General features: G+C 34.6%; 2 protein-coding genes across 3 annotated transcripts; one reads left to right on the top strand and one right to left on the bottom strand.

The window, feature by feature from the left end:
- Positions 1 to 58: 58 nt before the first annotated feature.
- Positions 59 to 6,614, bottom strand: LOC138318225 (interferon-induced protein 44-like). 2 transcript variants are annotated; one of them, XM_069260424.1, is made up of 7 exons: positions 6,433 to 6,614; positions 4,659 to 5,220; positions 4,007 to 4,065; positions 3,626 to 3,838; positions 3,104 to 3,247; positions 2,805 to 3,000; positions 59 to 2,564 (listed from the first exon to the last, which is right to left on the bottom strand). In XM_069260424.1, exons 2-7 carry the CDS (start codon positions 5,209 to 5,211, stop codon positions 2,260 to 2,262), a joined length of 1,470 nt encoding a protein of 489 aa, XP_069116525.1. In that variant the 5' UTR covers positions 5,212 to 5,220; positions 6,433 to 6,614; the 3' UTR covers positions 59 to 2,259. The 2 variants fall into 2 exon arrangements, with proteins under 2 accessions (XP_069116525.1, XP_069116526.1); XM_069260425.1 differs by lacking the exon at positions 6,433 to 6,614 and adding an exon at positions 5,802 to 5,881.
- LOC138318224 (putative leucine-rich repeat-containing protein DDB_G0290503) lies at positions 6,410 to 17,867 on the top strand. Its single transcript, XM_069260423.1, is given in 14 exon segments — positions 6,410 to 6,507; positions 8,049 to 8,146; positions 9,117 to 9,810; positions 10,156 to 10,347; positions 10,725 to 10,946; positions 11,496 to 11,705; positions 11,833 to 11,907; positions 12,098 to 12,289; positions 12,949 to 13,155; positions 13,411 to 13,571; positions 13,573 to 13,621; positions 13,863 to 13,937; positions 14,512 to 14,724; positions 15,282 to 17,867. Coding segments are annotated over 13 exon segments (2,556 nt in total). The 5' UTR covers positions 6,410 to 6,507; positions 8,049 to 8,092; the 3' UTR covers positions 15,494 to 17,867.
- Positions 17,868 to 19,778: the final 1,911 nt, after the last annotated feature.

The following is a 19,778-nucleotide window of genomic DNA, read 5'->3' as shown; positions in this document are numbered from 1 at the left end:
AATGACCCTGACTGTTGATATGACATTAAAAGTAATAAAACCAAACCAAATGAACAAATACAATTTCTCTTATCGTATTTATTGATAGTCTCATGTCAAGAAGACAACTCTAGTTTTTCATGTAAGCAGTTGACAAATGCCTTCAAACACAAAATGTGAAAAGACACATGAGTTGTATTTTTGAAATGTGTGGAACGATTTACAAAGTACAAAAGAAATAAATTTATGAAGAATTTTAGAACACAGTGAGATTGTAATCTAAATCATTATTCCCTGTATTGTTATTGAACTATCATTAAATCTTGCTTGTAACGGATAATTTCATTGGCTGATAATTATGTTATCATCTGTTATGTGATCAGTCTACTATTTTTGCTCTGATCAGGGAGTATCCAGTCTACATGCAAAGAATCCTTTCTTGAGCACATGATGTTCTTTTCTTTATATCGGTAGAATATATCATTAGTGATATGCACCTAATGCTCGAAAGATATATATTAAGCCAGGAGAAACCGATTTTCAACCGACTTTTGGAAATGATAAAGTGCATGTGATAAATAGATTCAAAGCTCAACACGAAGCCGGGTTTCATGGAATATGCAATAATTATTTTCCTCATAATCTTAACAAAATCAAAAGTGATTCATCATGTTTACTTTTTTTATATAAATAAAAATCTGCCTTTCCTCATAACTTTCTTTTTTACCCTAAAAATACTTGTTCTTCCCTGTATTCCGATGGTCAACTTCTCATGTCCGAAAGTGGATAATCCCTGATAATAGCGGATTTTTTTTTATTTCAGATCAGATGTCGGACAAAATGAAAACAGTTTCTCTGTATTGCATAACGTAATCAATTATATTACTAAAATAGAAACTGAAAGTAGGAATTTTCGCCATCGTTTCATTTCAACAAATTTTATTGACAAAGATGTTTCAAGTCAAATGGATTAAATAACAGGCAAAGCCTCTATAAATTCTCTCCAATGGTGGCAAAAGTAATAGTTTAAACTTACATCAGTTATAGATATTATATTTAAGTTTTGAAAAGAAAATTTTACAACAATTAAAGGGAGATAACTCTTTTGCATACTCCATTCACACATCACACATAATATAAATACAGCTATTATTTTATTACAAGAACATGTTATATTAGACCACACCCAGATATTGACAGACAATGACAGTCATTGTGTATATATATACACTTGTCATTGCTCTCAATACTGTTTAATTTCTTGAAAATAATTGAAAATGTACACGTATACATACTTTAATAGAATATGTATATGCTGTATATAGATCAAAACAAAGTAACAGTATCAAAACAACAATGCTCAACAAAATACTCCAAATATATATCTTTGTCAGAGGATAATTAGAGTAGAATATATACAATATTAATCAAAAGTTATATAGTGAACAATGCATAATTTTTTTTTAAATTTCAAAAGCTTATTTCAGAAGCTTATGTCAGGGCTAATTTAAAGCATATAGAGATTAAAACGTCTTGATTTACCAATATATAGGTGAACATTGTCTGTTTATAGTTCCGTCACAGTCAGGACAGCCTTGAAGAAGAATATTGGTATCAATATGGTTATGATTAGCATAATTACTAATGGAGGTGAACAGGGAACGTCTATGTTGATCATATAAAGGGCATTCGAGAAAGTAGTGGGATATAGTTTCATTTTCAAAAGAACAAGCACAAGATATATCATCGGATAAATGGTCAATATATAGGTGGGAATTCGCCATCGTCTGGACATTCCTTCTATCATTTTTCTACTTTCGTTTCGTATGATACAAACACATATACAAATGTTTAAGCATTTTTATATATTTACAAAGCCTTACAAATGATTGAATACAAACCAAAATGTTAAAAAAACCCATTCAGGTCCGTGATCTAGTTACGCATGTGATCGGACAACATCCCATATACTTTTTAAAGTGTTTATGTTATTCTTTATTTTTCACTGTTTAAAAATCTCAATGAAAGTTAGAAAAGAAGCATAAGAGCATAATGTATGTAGATAGTTTCTCTTTGTTTTCTTCCTTTTGTGTGAACATAATATTCTTGGTCGTTGCTTTGAATATGCATTTGAGGTAACCAAATAATATATAACTTCAATGATAAATCTTCATTCACATATCTTTTACAAATCACTCTTGCAGTCCACTTCACATCATCTGATGTTCTTTTCTATGATATTATTTTGGCAATAACAGTCAATCAGTAATGTTTCCATATTTAGAAAAGAGCTTCATATTTATCTGTCCGAAGTTCATTCAGATGATTGACGCGGAGGAATGTGTCAGCAGCGCGAAGCATCTGTCGGATGTTGTACAAGGCGAGGATGCTGATTTCATCTATAGTAGAAGGCTCCATAAAGTAGTTCTTCATCGGCAGTATTGTCATCGGCGGCAGACCTAGACATTCAGCAGCATCTAGACATCTCTCTCGGATTAAAGTACTCCGGTACACAGCTGACGTGGATTCTCGTGTTAATTTACATACCCTATCTACTTTGTTCAACAAAATCAGCTGAGGAATTCCTATAAGAGAAAAAATATCAATAGATAAAGATAGATTTTCATCGAATGGCATTAGGCGCATATTGTGCAATGATCTAAGACCTTATTTCTGATTTCATACTTGTTCTTCCATTTCAACTCTCATAACTGTTTCTGGTGTATTTACTTTATTTGTTATAAAATTGTTTCTGGGTAGTTGTTTTCAGAATCTGTTCAGATTTTCAGATTCTGAAAAGAGATTTTTGGTTTGAATTTAGATACCTTTTTGGTCTGCACTCTCTTGAACTGTCACGATTTGTTTCTTAACATCGGCAGATATGAATGGATCGTGGATGTCGGCATGATCACTGTGGGCATCGGCATCAAAAACGTACACAACACAGTGGATTTTGTCTTCCAGTTTCGGCTTGTTATTGTAGCCATGCATGTTGCCCTTCAATGCAGACGTGGTGTTTATCTGTTAAAAAAGTAAACATATTATTTGATTTTCATTTCGTTGTTGTCAATCGATCAGCGAGACAAATGTCTTGATATGAATATTTGGTCCATTCTTCACTCACCACGTAGTTGTTAGGCATATGCCCCTCCAGAATGGACTCTATGTCCTGTGTGAAATCTACGCCGTTCTCCAACCCTCTACAGTCGCACAGCCGGAACTTCAAGGCACGTCTGTTGTCGGAGGCAGTGATTCGATACCGACGAAACTGCAAATCAAATGTAGGTAGGAGCAATTATCAATAAGTGCATAATCAATAAGAATAGATAAGAAAAGTCCTGTTGATACATACGGATGCAATATAAAGCGAACACTACATATATTTGACGTTATCTTTATTGTTTAATGCTTCAAAGTTAGGCGACAAAAGATTTTTTTTTCAAAACGGTTATATTTGTAATTCAGGTGGATTGATTTCAAACACGAAATATTTATTTCCAATACGATGCTCTAACGTTTGATAGTGCATTCTTTTATCATCTTATCTTAAAACTTCTTGCACAACACGTCAATGAACTAAATAACTTGAATAAATAACACGGGAAAAGTTTGATATTTAATATAATTAATGAAAGACAATACTTACTGCCGAAGTAACACTTTTGTCTCTACTTCCGGCTCCTGCAGTCATTGTCACGTGACCGCGAAAAAATGACTCTACCGAGTTGAGGAAGCTCGACTTTCCAGCTCCGACTGGCCCGATGAACAGTATATTAACATGTTGTAAGGCTTCCTCGGCCACGCCCATATCTTTAAGTGGCCAATAGTCTTCAATTTCGTCCTTCAGGGTCTGTAGATACTAATAACAACAAAATAAGGTCGACACTGCAGGTACAGGTTCATGTGCAGCAATTTCGGTTTTGTTTATATATTCAAATTAAAATCTTAGTTATACGATTATGATTTAATGTTTATGTACATTTAGGCTCCTTCTTTGTCTAGTTGAAACATGTTTAAATTATGTTACCTCTTCATCAAATATTGGCTCAGATCTCCACTGCAGTTCCAGTAATTCGTGTGGTACGTCTGAAGTCAAATAAACAACAACAATGAACTATTACTATTATTGCTTATATGTCAATATCAACCACATTAACCAATATACACAATGTATATAAAAAGTAATAATATACATTAAATCACGAGGCGTATACATATAAAAAAGTAATAATATACATATAAAAAAGTAATAATATACATATAAAAAAGTAATAATATACATATAAAAAAGTAATAATATACATATAAAAAAGTAATAATATACATATAAAAAAGTAATAATATACATATAAAAAAGTAATAATATACATATAAAAAAGTAATAATATACATATAAAAAAAGTAATAATATACATATAAAAAAGTAATAATATACATATATAAAAGTAATAATATACATATAAAAAAGTAATAATATACATATAAAAAAGTAATAATATACATATAAAAAAGTAATAATATACATATAAAAAAGTAATAATATACATTAAATGACGAGGCGTTTTCTTTCCATTACAATCATTATCTTTATTAATCTTAGTCTGTTGATACAATATCAAAGGTTGACAAGTTATAAAAATATTACATTTTGATTAAAACAGTTTAGTGTGATAGCATACCATGTACGCGAAAGATAACCATATTCTTTACGCGTTCATCGCGACGGAGATAGGAACCTAGAGAAATCTGCAGCATTAGTTCATCTTCGCCATCTTCCTTTTCAATGTGTAGTTTAATATCAGGACCACCTCCAAATGTTGGTCCTCTCTTTTTGTCCAATACCGTACTGGTGTCATGACGACCTCCAAAGGTTGGTCCTCTACGTTCGTCCAATAACACCGCAGACTCGGGATTCTGTACGCGAAACATGATTGGCACATCCTCCTCATTACCGAGGTTGAAAATGAACGCTTGACTGTCGTAGACATGTTTGTTGGAATACGACTGCCAGCTGACGGAAGTGTACCCTCCATAAACTTCTCCGGCTTTGGTGTACACCAATGTCAAGGTCGGCCCTTTGTTGTCACACATCCGGTGAAATATTGTCGTGTCGATTCCGTCCTCTTTTGCACTATAAAGTTTTGTAAACGATTTTGGACCACCCCCAATCATATTTCGAAACGTCATTTGTTCCGTTTCTGTAAATTCTGTCATGTTTTCCTCGTTTATCATTTTCAATGGCTAAAAATGCAATAAAATTAATATCCGTTATATATAATGTAAACACTGTTCAAATATATATCAAGGATAAAAGTTCATTCTAAGCCATACTGCTACCCACAACCAAATTATATCACAAAGCTATACTCCGAAATTCTGTATTTATTAATAAGTTGAAAAAAGCCTTGAATATACATGTAATTAAAATAATAACCTATTTTAAGGAGACATGCAATTTAACAGAACTGAAAGTATGGATATCCATACGTCGTATTTTACCTTCGTGGCTTTGTCCTATTTCTGTTAGAAATGATAGACAAACCACCTACAGACACAACAAACACAATACGAAAGCAAATTTCTCTTGTCTTTTTACTTTCTATAAATAATTTATTTAACCTTTAAAGAAATCAAAATAGTTGAAAAGTGTGTGTTAGGCAGTTTACGCAAACACGAACAAAATAATTGATGGATATTGTGTTTAGGCTGTTTAAAACATAACTATACACAAGAAATATAATTCACAAAGCTATATATGTAAATGCAGTCATGATTTAATGTAACTAATGTCTGTATACTCATCAATATTATGTGATACACACCTGTATACACGATATCCCTTGCTTAAACTACACTCACACTGAACAAACGAAATAAAAAAAATCTATTTTAAGAAACAGATAATTTAACAGAACCGAAAGTAGGAATATCCATATTTCGTATTGAGTGTTTGATCTGTGCAGGAGAAATAACTATTGAAAATTAACTAAGAAAAATCCTTGTTTCAATTTGATTTCGATAAACCATTCATTTTACCTTTTCAAGTATTAGTGTTCAAAACACTTTCATTATTTTTGTTGAGATACTGTTATTGTTCTAAATACTGTTTTTCGTTCTTTAAATTGAGTACTCTTTTTTTAAAAGCATAACGGGTGTAAGAGAAGTCAGGACATTACATAATGACAAATTAATAAACAAGCTAGTTTGTGGATTTTAGTATTTTAATATCTGTATATACTGTCAATAACATGACGCCTTACACGAGACGAAATTAATATAGCTAAATAACGGAGGTTTCGTTCTAACGAAGACGTCCATTTTTAAATAGCCGTAAGCGAATTATAATGCTGTTCGTAATTATGTTCATTATACATTAGCGCAGTTCCCGTTTTTTACACACGTACTGAATATATGTTATGTCAAAGGATAGCCTCCCCTGATAAAATTTCTTACCTTTCAGTGGTATAGTCTTTGGCTATCTCCTGTCGACCTCGGGAAAGGAGAAGGTCCACGAAAATCGGTGGACCGGTAAGTACGATTTGAGATAACGTATATCTAGGGGTAACAATTTTATACAGTTATGGCATTCACGTCCTACTGAAAAGACAGTTATCTCTAAACTGCAACCCGAGTGGTATATTGTGTTAAAAATAGAATACAGGCAATTTACAAGTTATATATGTTATCAACCAAATAGGAAATTATTGTGAAATCGTTTTATTTAGAACTATGTAACACATGCAGACCCAAGGAAAACCGAACAGAAAAGAAAGTGAAAAGTTTCTTACTTAATATAGCAACATGTATTGCAGGTGTGGATATCAGGTTTCTTTGAAAATATGTTTTACGCCATTCCATGTCTTTGATTTAATATACAGCATGTGTGCAAAATCGATATATCAGTCAAAGAGTGTTCTCTATGTATATACAGTGTATTAGGAGACATGACAAGTCGAAACAACGTTTAAAACCAAATTTATGACCATTTGGAAATTGTAGATATAAAAAAGATATCAGGTCGTTAATTTATCTAACAGTATTTGTGAGAAATATACGGTAATGAATATAGAACACTCATTTTCTTCCTATACAGTATGTTTTTAAAAAGTCCTGATAACCGTCTTTGTTGTCAGTGACATTGCGTGCCTTGGGTTTGCTTTATATCGCCATGCCTGAATGCACCTATTTATAGTGTATTGATTGAAGAACTACCAGGCGACTGGTATATAATATTACGCTCTGACAAGTTCAGGCGTACTCGTCTTTTTGTCCCGTTTGGGTTAGTGGTTATTTTATTATTCACATTATCGAGGTCATGGGAGTTAGTGCATGCTGACATGTATATATAGGAATAGATATTGAATTCACAGTGCTGTTATACTGCGTCTATATGGATATACATTATACACTTTGGTATATGCTTCGTACCAATTCACTATTATTCAATGATCTTCTAATGGATTGTTATAGATGAAAGTAAAGTTGACGTACACACGACTGTACTGAAGCGTTAACATCATTCGATCGAAATGCTAGCAGTGATGGACCTTCTTATCAAAAGTCTTCGGGAACGAGATATCAACATAAGTTTGACTGATAATTAAGTGAAAGTAATGCTAGACGCAGTGAAGCATAACGGATGATTTGTATATGTGTTCATATTTCTTGGATTGGTATATAACACTTCATTGCGTTTCGTTTACACTTACGTCGGTAATTCATCAATTTAGGGGTGTGATGTTCCACGACATGCCTCCATATGAAGTTAATATTGTTATTCATGTTATACGTTAGATATTTGCCAGGTGCTGACCATAGCTCGATGATTATATGCTGGATACTCCTGTCTTCTGCAATTATCGATACTGAGGTTTTCTTCAATACCTATATAGTGTGCTGATTACGCGTAATTCGAGATTGGTGTAATCTAAACATCCTATGAACAAAACCATCTATCAGTATATTGGTTTATTTATCTTCTATCTCTAATTGGCATTAGGCCAATCCACTTATGTATTACCATATGATTTCTTTATTAGGTAAGAATCATACTGATTGTTTTGTTTTAGTTGTATAATACCCCGGGAAGTGGTTATTCTTCTCCTCTGGTAACATGGATTTGTCGTGGTCACAGGAGCATAAGGCAGATGCCACGACAATATTAAAGGTATTTTTTTTCTTTTATTAAATTTACCTTTTGATTATAAGATAATGATGTGAAAGAATAAAAACATCGTAGAAAACTTATTTCATATGAAATTAATGCTTATCGTGAAGATATAGATGGGATTCTGTCAATGTGTAAAATGGATTTAATACGAGTGCAGTGATATCTATACAATTAGTGATATTGATTCCATCCTGGTGTAGTAATACATTATTTCAGGGTCAACCCTTTGGAAATTCTAAATGAACATCATATATGTCTGCATGCATAAGTGTATTCCCTGGATTACTATAGATATCTGTAACAGTAAAGGAGAAAATGTAGCGGCCAGATAGGGATTCGAACCAAGAACCTCCGAGCACTAGCCGATAGCTCTAAGGAATGAGTTAACTTTTCACCAAGGATCGACTATATCCAATCATGCTACACTTCTCCTTCTATTGTGTACGTCTTCAGAGATATATACGACCCTTATATCATCGCCTTGGGTACTTTAGTTGGGTTTTGTAATAGGAGAGGAGAAAATGTAGCTGCCAGAGCGGGATTCGAACCCGGGACCTCCGAACACTAGCCGAATGATCTACCGAAGTATCTTCCTATCTACCGATGAATGACGCAGTTCAATTCCTCTATACAACGACAGTGATAGTAACCATTGGAATATTCAGAATGGAGTGTTCCACATGACATTGAAACAAACATAAAAATAAATCACTTGTGTTTTAAAATTAATATGCGGTGTTGTTCAAACACCTTAATTTTTTTTGATGGTATCTTTACTAAATGGATTTTCACCAAATACCATAGTTTTATACCACTACTGCAACTACATGTTATCTTACTATATAAATGGTGTGTTGTTAACCAGCTTACTTTTATATATGTCAATTATATATGTACATGCATATAGGGCATTTTAAATCCAGGAGAAATTTACACTCTGAAATTAAAATCTTTTTATATTTTCCAGGACCTACAACTCGAGGTTAAGAAGAATATCAATGAACTAAATACGAATCTACACAAACTTGATAATGTATCAGTTGCTTTAAATGAAGGAAAGACTGCCTTTGACCAGGTGCTATGTGAATCTTGCAAGAATGCTGTTGATTCGAAATATAAAGAACTACATTCAGAAGAGAGTAGCTTACAAAAGAAGCCAAAATATAAAAGGTTACCACCAGAGCGCCAGGAGATCGTAAACGAGATCACCAAAGTCTTTATGCAAATAGAACACCCCCAAACGGACAACCAAAGTGAGGGAGAGTACTGTACACAAGAAGAGTATCATGCACAACAAATTTTGGAATTAGAAAATTCATTTAAAAAGCAGTTATTAGAAAAACAAACAGAACTATTTGACTTGAAGCAACGATTGAAGAAGGTTGAGAGTGAAAGGGATGAAAATATCAAAAAGGCAAAATCCATGCCTGGAAATGCGGTCTCCAATGCGAAGTATGAACGCGAAATTAGACGATATCAATCTGAAAACAAACGTTTACAATCTGATCTCGATTCTAGTGAACGTCGTAACAAAGAACTTCGCCGTGATATTGATAGGAGCGAAGACGACGTCAAGAAGCACCGAGAGTTACTGGACGAGGAAAGAACAAGGAGGGAGGCAGCCGAGTCGGCGGATGTAAGGGTGCGACATGCCGACTCTTGTATGTGTCACTTAATGTATATTTAGTACTATGATGTCGGTCCTCAACATGTTCATTTGTCTATTCATTTATTCATTAAAATCAATAGTTTTAGTTACAGTTATGTAAATAAAAATTAACTTATACTTTAATTTGATTAAATTATATATTGAGAAATAATGTATTGCAATGAGTAAACATCAACCATTGCAAATCAAACAAATCGCCTTACTTACTTATGATTGACTTGTCGTTTTGTTTATTAAATGATTGTTTTAAATATTTTGGATATTTTTGGATAATTAACTACTCTAATCCTTGGCCTATGGCAATGATATGTCAATAATTGATTGAGCATTATCTCAGACACCTCCAGTGCACCGACGGGCGTATATGAAAATGAGAACGAGGGTGATCTAAGGAATCGGAGACAAGTCCCGACGACAGAACGACAAACCGGTCATGGGAAGTCAGGACCAATCAACAGGACTCAAAGCGACAATGTATCGGCGGCGCCTGATACCAATGGCGGGATAGGGAGTGAAGAAGTGTCTGCAGGTAATACTTTCTGATACTGCCATCCAAAGTTTCAAATTCCGCTCAGATTTCCAGATTTCACAAATGTATGTCTGTATTAAATTGAAAACAATGCTTTATGGCATTTTCAGTCGACAGTTTACTTTTTGATGATTAAATTATGATATGAACTTTCATTGTGGATACCCAATGGTGCGATTTTAGTACCGAAACTATCCTTAGTGATAAAAAGGATACAAAAAGCTACCTTACCTTCAGCATACGTACAATCAATATATTCAAAACTTAAATTTGTTCCAAGCAAGAATTACACAACAACAACTCAAAAACCCATTTCATAAAAAATTGTTAGCATACTTATAAAATCATATGATATAGGCAAGCAAACTTTTAAATAGATTCAACTCCAGAAGAAACGATAGCAAGGTTGAAAAAGATAGAGCGAGGTGCTTCAATCGTTCAAAAGGAAAACGACGAATTCAGAGGTGTTATCACACAATTGAAAAGGGAGAAGAAGGAACTCCAGGACAAAAATGATCAACTACAGAGAACAAACGAGGAGGTGACATCAGCGATGAAAGATCTCCAAAGAGACAATGATAAACTGACGCGAGAACTAGGTAAGTATTGCTGGCTTGCAACATGCTAAAGATTGTTCAATACGTGTATGCATATAACATAGTTATCCTCCTATGCGTGTCCAACAACTTCATTGTCAGATTTTGGATCCGTGTAATTAGATGGACATTACAATAAAGTTGATTTGAACGATAAAGATAGTGTAACAGGAAAGGTGAAAATGAAGTAGCCAACCGCGATTCGAAGCCAGGGCCTCCGAACACTAGCCGGTTTGCTCTACCGATTGAGTTATAGCTACTGCCTCCCTGGTCAGCGATGCTCGACCCAGTCCAACCCCGCTATACTTGGTACACTAGTTTATCAGGACATTATCTATTTTGACCTATCATAGTTACTTTGTCTGTCACTCGGAATGATAGGCACACATAAGTTAATGTACATTTTACATTATAACGGTATTATAATGATATAATAATTCAAGTTTTAACCAACATGTTTTATCAACTCTATGTAAAACTTAACAATTGCATATTATTCATATAAAAATATTTTCTCACTCATTGACCAATGCATACTTTTGCTACCAATAGACAACAACAACTCGGAGCTTTCCAGAATGAGAAATGGAGATCGATACGACAGAGATGATAACGATAAATACGATAGAGAGATATCACGCCTGAAGAGGGAGAGGCAGTCTCTCAGGGGGGAGATGGACTCTTTACGTCGGGCCCACGATGATACTAAATCGTCTTTGAGAGATTTACAGAGGGATCATGATGGGCTGACAGAAGAACTTGGTAAGGAGAATAAAAGAAATAAATGAAAACTTAATCTATCTTTTTTTAATTTTTTGTTTATGTCATAAAGATAAGAACCGATGTATCAACTCATTTACTGAAATGTTACTTTATCCATTTTATAAAGGTGCGAAAGAACGAGAGATACATGAACTGAAAAGGGCACTGGAAAACAGCCAATATATAGAGAGGCGATCCTTAGGTAATTTACACTATAGTATTTTCATACGTTTCGTATAATATGATTGAACTGTGTCCTAATGTAAAAATGAATAATGTAAATATGAATATTTTGTTTGACGACTAAAAAATGATATGTAATGTCATGTTGTGATTGTAAAAACACATGTATTAGTAATACATTATAATTGATTGGTGAAATGTTTCATTAGACACCTTTAGCGCACCTGGTGGTAGATACGATAATGGGGAGGAGGGCGATATCATGGAGAGACGTCAGACTCAGACCACAGAGCGGCACACTGGACAAGAAAAGTCGGGCCTAATAAATAAGACAAAGAAGGATGGCGATTCAGCTGTACCTGTCAAGGAAAAAGAAACAGGTGTCGGGGCAATACATTCAGGTATTATTCACATGTATTCTAATTACTTTGTAGTTATTTAGACGGCAAATCATGTATAGTCTAAAAGAAATGATAGCGGGAAAAGTTTGCTTTTATGTCATATTAAAGGCATTTACAAAGGAAAAAAAAATATTGGAATTGCATTAGGGTTCATTTATAATTAAGGGCATAACACAATTAAAGCGTAGAAATGTAACTTTAAAATTAGAAGAGAAATCACGCGATCTTATACCACAGAAGTCACTCTCTAGGCCTTGAATACCAAACAAAGATAAAACGAAGAAAAACCAATTGCTTAGAAATTTGTTTAAAACTTTTTAAGGTCTTTCTGGGTCCTCTCAGAGACGTTTATTGTGTTTTTTGTTTTGCTGGTTACGAATGTAAGACATATTTGCCATGCAAAATAAACGATCTGATAACTGTGATAAATGATCTGTTTAACAAGAGAAGTATGTTTGATTTTTTTATCGTTGTTGACAATTTTCAAATTATTTCATAGGTTGTAACTATCTTGTTAGACTATGGAAAATAATATAGAATAATGTTGACAGCATCCATGCATAATCGTGATTTAATAGAATCAACGAAATCAAAGGATCTTCTACACAGTGATCAGTTTATATTAAATTGATGTCGTGTTTGTGTCAACTCCACACCAGGAGACACTACAGACAGACTGAACATGGATCAAGGTGATGCCATTTTACAAAAAGACAGCACATCAATTAAAAGGGAGATTACACAGTTACATACAGAGAGAAAGACACTGCAGGATAAAAACGATCATCTCCACAGAACAAATGAGGAGATGAAATCAGTAATGAGAGATCTCCAGAGAGACAATGATAGACTGATGCGAGAATTAGGTAAGTACAATACATTTTTATTATTTAATATATAAATATTATATTAATGCATTATACAATCATCATATCTAATATAAATAATATTGACGCCTCCTTTCCTTGCTGGTATATTTAATATGTATTTTTAATATTTATGTTTGGAAGCAATGCAACAGTCTTCTTAACTCTTACACTAGGGGGACCATACATTTGTTTCGATAACAGATACATGAAGCGTACGTCTATCTCTTCCTAATTCTTCATTTTCTTTATAAGACGATCATAGTTCGGATCTCTCCAAAATGCGGAAAGGAGAGAGGTACGAGAGGAACCACAATGAAAGCTACGAAAGAGAGATATCGCGCCTGAAAAGAGAGAGACAGTCACATCGAGAAGAGATAAAGTCTCTACGTCGCTATCACGACGACACATCGTCGGAACTTGAGGGACTTAAAAAAAGACCACGAAGGCTTGACGGATGAACTGGGTGAGTTTTAGTGGTACCAATACAACCTTTTTAAAAGGCAGTTCGTGTCATATTTGGAGCTTATATACGGCGCTACTTCATCATATCTACGCGTTATAAATAATTTTGCTCCCCTGTGCCATTAGTCCTTTTCATTGAACATCAATACAAATTTGAAAACATGTTGGGTTTATATTCTTTCCCAGTTTCAATTGTTTTCTTTTCTTTTGTCTTATCTATCATTTTTGTGTGTTTTGACAAGGTGTAAAAGAGCAAGAGACACACAAATTGAAAAAAGCTTCGGTAGATACACCACGTCTAGGAAGAAGACCCATAGGTAGTATCGAGTTCTTCTTTATTTTGTTTTATTTATAAATCCGGGGCCGAGATGGACGAGTGGTTAAGATGTCCCAATATATAACCACGAGCCCTCCATCTCTGGGATGCGGGTTCGAATCCTATTAGGGGCATTTGCCAGGTACTGACCGCTGGTCGGTGGTTTTATCCACCAACACACCTGGCACGTCCTTACATGACCCTGGCTGTTAATAGGACATTAAACTAATAAAACCAAACATCTATGAATCCCGATTATTGTTATATTTAAATAAAGCAGAAACAATTGCATTTTCCCGTTTGGGAGTTAAATATAAATAGTATTCTCCAGTATCTTTGGCACAGCAATGAATGAATGAATGATTGATGTTGCGATAATTTTCAATACAGAGTTATCTACCTTTGGTAACAAAGATTGATCGTTTGGCCTCTACTTTTAAAACAAGTTTATTCACTTATTTTTGGCGATACTCGCATAAATTGTACTTTTATGAGAAGATGATTATGTAAACGAAAAAACCCACTAGTTAAAGAGTTAAAAAATCAAATTCACTTTTCTTTCATTCCCTATGCAGCTATGAAGGTACGTCGCGGTAATCGGAGTGGTATAGACAAGCCTATGACTGATGTGGTGTTTAAGGAACTGAAGAGGATGCTGGGAGGAATTTTTGATTTGGAGAATATCGACTTTTCCATTGTGTTAACTAGTACAACAAATGTAACCAAAGGCCTGTCATTTGTGATCAGTCTAAATACCTATGTGCAGGCCGCTATACAAGGAATCAAAGGTATGTTTGCTTTTAGACAGCGATGCTTAGGTAAAATGTTAAACATACGTAATTGATAATGAAGAAAAGTTACGAACTATCAATCAGAATTTAAACGTTAGTCTTGTCAATGACATGATATAGCGTCGATGATATGACAATAGTGACCATTTCTTCAAATAAATCCAGCCCAAAGTGCTCGTTGCTTGAGCAACTTCAGAGAGATGCAGGCGTTCCCGAACAATCGAGTGTTGTTTATCATGTTTATCAAACTTGAGTCAGTTAATCATGAAATTGAAAAATGAGGTTTAAGCGAGTGCCTCGTCTAAAAATTACCGAGCGAGAATAATATGATTATAACTATCATATAACTTAAACTCTATATTTACTGTGATGGCCAATGTAACATACTTAGTTATTTGATAAAAAAAATCTTATATACGGTACATATCTTCTAAACCTGCCATGTTATAGACATTATCAGTTTATTGAGACATATTCGGTTGGAAGAAAACTCTTTTATAAAATTATATGAATTCAGCTCACTTTGAATATTTTGAAAACATTTGTTTACACAGGTAATGCGGACACATACATTATTGCTCTCCATTACATCGACGAGGAAAACATATCACTGATCACACCCACCAGGGAACATTTAACAGGAGATGCTGTACAACATTTGGGAGGCATTCTAGACATAGTGTTCAACAACGACAACGAATTGTATGAATGTGATATAAATAACAGCGCTATCGACCAAATAGTAACCCTTCTAAAGCAACATTGATTCATCATTGGCTGTGATTGTAGCGCATATCATTTTTATTTGTTCTTAAAAGTGGTTTGTTTTCGATACATTATTTTAAAATAATGACTTATCGAATTTCGGAATGGATGGTTATTGATGTATATATTTAGACGACCTTTGTGCATAGATATGCCCTTCGTAGATATACATAAAACATAGTGTGCATCTTTACCTTCCCGTTGTTGGAAAAAATCTAGAGAAAGCCAACCAATGTATTAAGGTAAACTCATAAGTAGGTCTACCTCATTTTATTATGTTTTAGTCTATTGAGTAAGTCGACGTCAATCTCTGATACTTTAGACAATGTAACACATGATAAACAGTATACAACGTAGTTACAACTGGTGTCAGTTTTGTTCTTGAACTTGAATTTAATATACATATATATGTAGAGTATTCTATCAATTGCAATGACCCATCACTACCATTGTTCTGTGTGCGATGTAATATCATTTCATCTGTCGTGCTCAATACACTTTGTGTATTCCCTATTATTTTTAAAGCACTGCTAGTACATGTGAGTGTTTTGTTGAGTAAAATGTGCCATATATTCCAAAACTGTATATTTTATAGAATTATCTCACTGGTTTCCTTGCTATATGTAAAAAAAATGAACGGTAGTGTATTTACGCCCACAAAGTAAATTATAGCACACATAATGATTATTTAAGTGGCGGCCGCCACATATAGGATTTTTGTTATCCCGAAAAAGATTTTCCTATGTGAGCCTTATAGCTTCCCATATACTTACTGCATAGCTCCTTTGTTTGATTGGAGTTGTTATTGAATGTATTGCCCGTTACAATGCACGAGTACAGTTTAGTATTTGAATACTAACCTGTTTCGAGCACATACGCGAGTTAGTATTTGGTTATCAGCCAGCGTCCATGCATAGCTGTAGGGTATGGAACATGGGTAAGACCACAGGGGTTTGTTACATTGGAAGGCTGTATGGGTCCTGGATCACAGTGGCACATAAAATTAATATTGCGAAAACGAAGGTTCCTTGCATCATTATTTAAAAATCGCAAGAGTAAAGTTGACGCCTTTGTATATAATACGCGTATGGTGTACAAAAACATCATGATATTCGGAAAATATATTTTATACATGTATGTCCGTAAAATTGACGGTAAAATAAAGATAGCACACATTACACAGTTTTTAAAAAGTTTATTTCTTTTTAGCGTATTATTAATATAAATCTATAAAAAGACACACAAAATACAAGCGATTAATTAATTACGTTTTCACAATTGAAAATACATTTCTGATAGCAAATCATGATACGCACTCTCATTGAATGCAATGTTATTAAATAATAATTAGTTTTATACACCTGTATTTTGAAAAGCAACTAACTCCATATTCGTAGACTGTATTATTCGTTGTTCAGTTTTTTCTATAAAATGAAATATCTTCATTTAAATGTTGACTTGAAGTAGTATCCTCCTGCAGTCGCTAGTTGTGTCCTACATGTATATATATGCAATGTGTATCGCGGGAAGGGTTCCGATTGAGTTAACCAATCAAATTTTATGTTGGGAAAATACGTTTATGTTTTTACTAAAAAAAAAAAAAAAAAAAATAAAAAAAACAACATTGATCCAAGGTTTCGAAGTCGACCTGCACTTCCTGGTTCATCCGAAATACTGACTCGCTAACAATTCGACTATTTCGCCGCATATACTTTCGGCTCTGCGGTATGTCGGATATTTACCTCAGAGTCGGTATGCATCGCGGCTCAGGATTCACAACCTGCGCGTACCCACGTTGGTATACCAATGCATACCTCCTCTTCGGTTAACATCCATTACGTATACCCATATCGTATAGATTTGGAGTCAAAATTGATTATTAAAAACAATGTCATAGCCATACATTGGTATGTTTCTTGAATGTTTAGATCTGAAAGCTTTTAAATGACGTCAAAACATCTATTAAGTGCGATTGTTATAATTCTCTTCTATAATAATATGCTTGTGTGATTGTGTAAAAGAATAAAGCTTTATATATTATCTGACTAGCAGAATGCATGATAAGTACTTATCAATTTGTATAGCTCCGAATATCTTAAGTAATATAAGTCATATCAATTATAAAGCCGGTGCTCAGCATACAACCATATCAGTATTGATGTTCTGTGATAGCTAGCTCAAAGCTATTTTTATTGCATGTTTTTAACCGTCTCTGTATATGGTTGAATTGTCAACTTTTAGTCTCTCACATATAATGCGTAGCATTCTGTGTTGACAATGTCCAGTATATCGGTTTAGATATATACCGATACCATATACTATCAGCATTCGTCCTTATTTCTAGTTGAAATTGAATAAAGAGTGTTCATAGCGTGCAGCATCTTCCTGTTGTCTTTGCATCCTTATAATATAATTTACTCATTTGTTTTTTGCATAGCTGGTGTGGCATAGTTGCGCATGTGCGATGGTGCTGGACGTTTGTTTTTTCACCTGCTCTAGATTCTTTTGGATTTTACTATGGAATTCAGCGATTTCACTCACGAAACTTGTACTGGTGGATTACAGGACATTAATGAACAGGTAGCCTCTGTAACTTCACATTATCTCAATTTATAAGCGCATGTCCTACATTCGAAGTTTTTGCCATTGTACGTGCATTGTTCACTCGCCTTCATATATGTGCTATAAATAGATTTTTACCTGTGTGCTCAGGTAAGCTGGACTTATGGACAAAATTTTTCGTCACGGTCTACCGCGCTAGAGTTATACTCGATCGTTTACAATGGGTAACAAATCGAAAAAACGAAAGAAGACAAAAAACAATACTAGTTACACCAGTGACAGTAGTGTAGACACTCTCTCGGTCAGTACGATTTTGAAGGAAGCAAATGAGGTTTTACACCCACAAGGCACTAACCCTGATACATGTACCATTCCAGCCCCCTGTGCATCAACTCCGACAGCATCGTCTTCTCCAGTAGCACCATTACCTGGCAGCGCCGATTTACGTGCAATTCACTCAAAGTTAGATTTTCTTGTAACAAAAATCCAAAAACTTGACGTAATTGAACAACAAGTAAAGAACATTGATACGACCCTATCCCAGACTATTAGAAGAGTAAATGATTTTGAAAAGAAAATGACAGAATTTGAGGAAGCAGTTGCACTTATTGATAGCCGATGTGAGTCTATTGAGAGCAAGAATATTGAGACAGATCATCTATCCAAAAGGCTGAGTGATCAACGAGATGAAATTGACCTAATTAATCATAGGATGACAAAGCTTACGGATGAGCGAGACAAGCTGTCTGAAACTGTCACTGACTTGCAATGTCGTTCTATGAAAAATAATTTGGTTTTCACGGGACTAGGTGGAGAGTCAAGGGACGAGATGACTGAACACAAGCTTCGTGACTTTCTTGATAAAGAATTGGACATCCGCGACAAAATTGAGTTTGGAAATGTGCATAGGTTTGGTAGGCATATCAGTGGCAGACACCGACCGATCGTCGCCAGATTTCTATACTATCAGGACCTCTTGAGGGTCAAAAGAAGCTCATATAAACTTGGAGGAACACGGTATGGGATACATGAACAGTTTCCATCGGATGTCGAAGAACGGCGTAGAAAGTTGTATCCGGTCATGAAACGCATTAAGGAGTCTGATCAGCGAGCTACTGTGAGGCTTGTTAGGGACAAGCTGTATGTGAACGGTAAACTACATGAGACCGAGACAGTCAGTAACCACGAAAGACATCGCGCTTCTGAAGTTGGTGACGCGGTAGCTACGAGCAATACCGGAAGTGCTCCCGCGAGTTCTACAGAAGCTAGGCCGGCCCCACATCCATAGGGAATCGCGGAGAGTGGCGTACTACCGTGTCATGATAACCTTAAAATTAAAGTTATCTCATGGAATGTAGGAAAGGGACTCATGAGTAAATTAGGCAATAAAGACTTCTTTAATGTCATAGAACATTATGATATCATTTGTCTAAGCGAATGCTGGATATCTGAAAAAGATGATTTCGAATTACACGGATATTGTAAATCGGTATACCCGAGGAAAAGTGGTATTGGTGGCGGTGTAGTGATATTCTACAAATCATGTTTATCAAATAGGATATCTGTCGTAGAAAACATTTATGATAGTATAATATGGATAAAAATTGACGATAACACGATAGATAGATACATCGTATTTTGTTATTTCCCTCCCGAAAACAGTGTATTTTATGAAAATGATGAATTAAGAGATATTGATATGTTTCAAATCCTACAAGATTCTT

This window comes from Argopecten irradians, chromosome 3, assembly GCF_041381155.1.
Source record: "Argopecten irradians isolate NY chromosome 3, Ai_NY, whole genome shotgun sequence".
NCBI classification, from domain to species: domain Eukaryota; kingdom Metazoa; phylum Mollusca; class Bivalvia; order Pectinida; family Pectinidae; genus Argopecten; species Argopecten irradians.
This window is presented reverse-complemented; position numbering and strand designations above follow the sequence as displayed.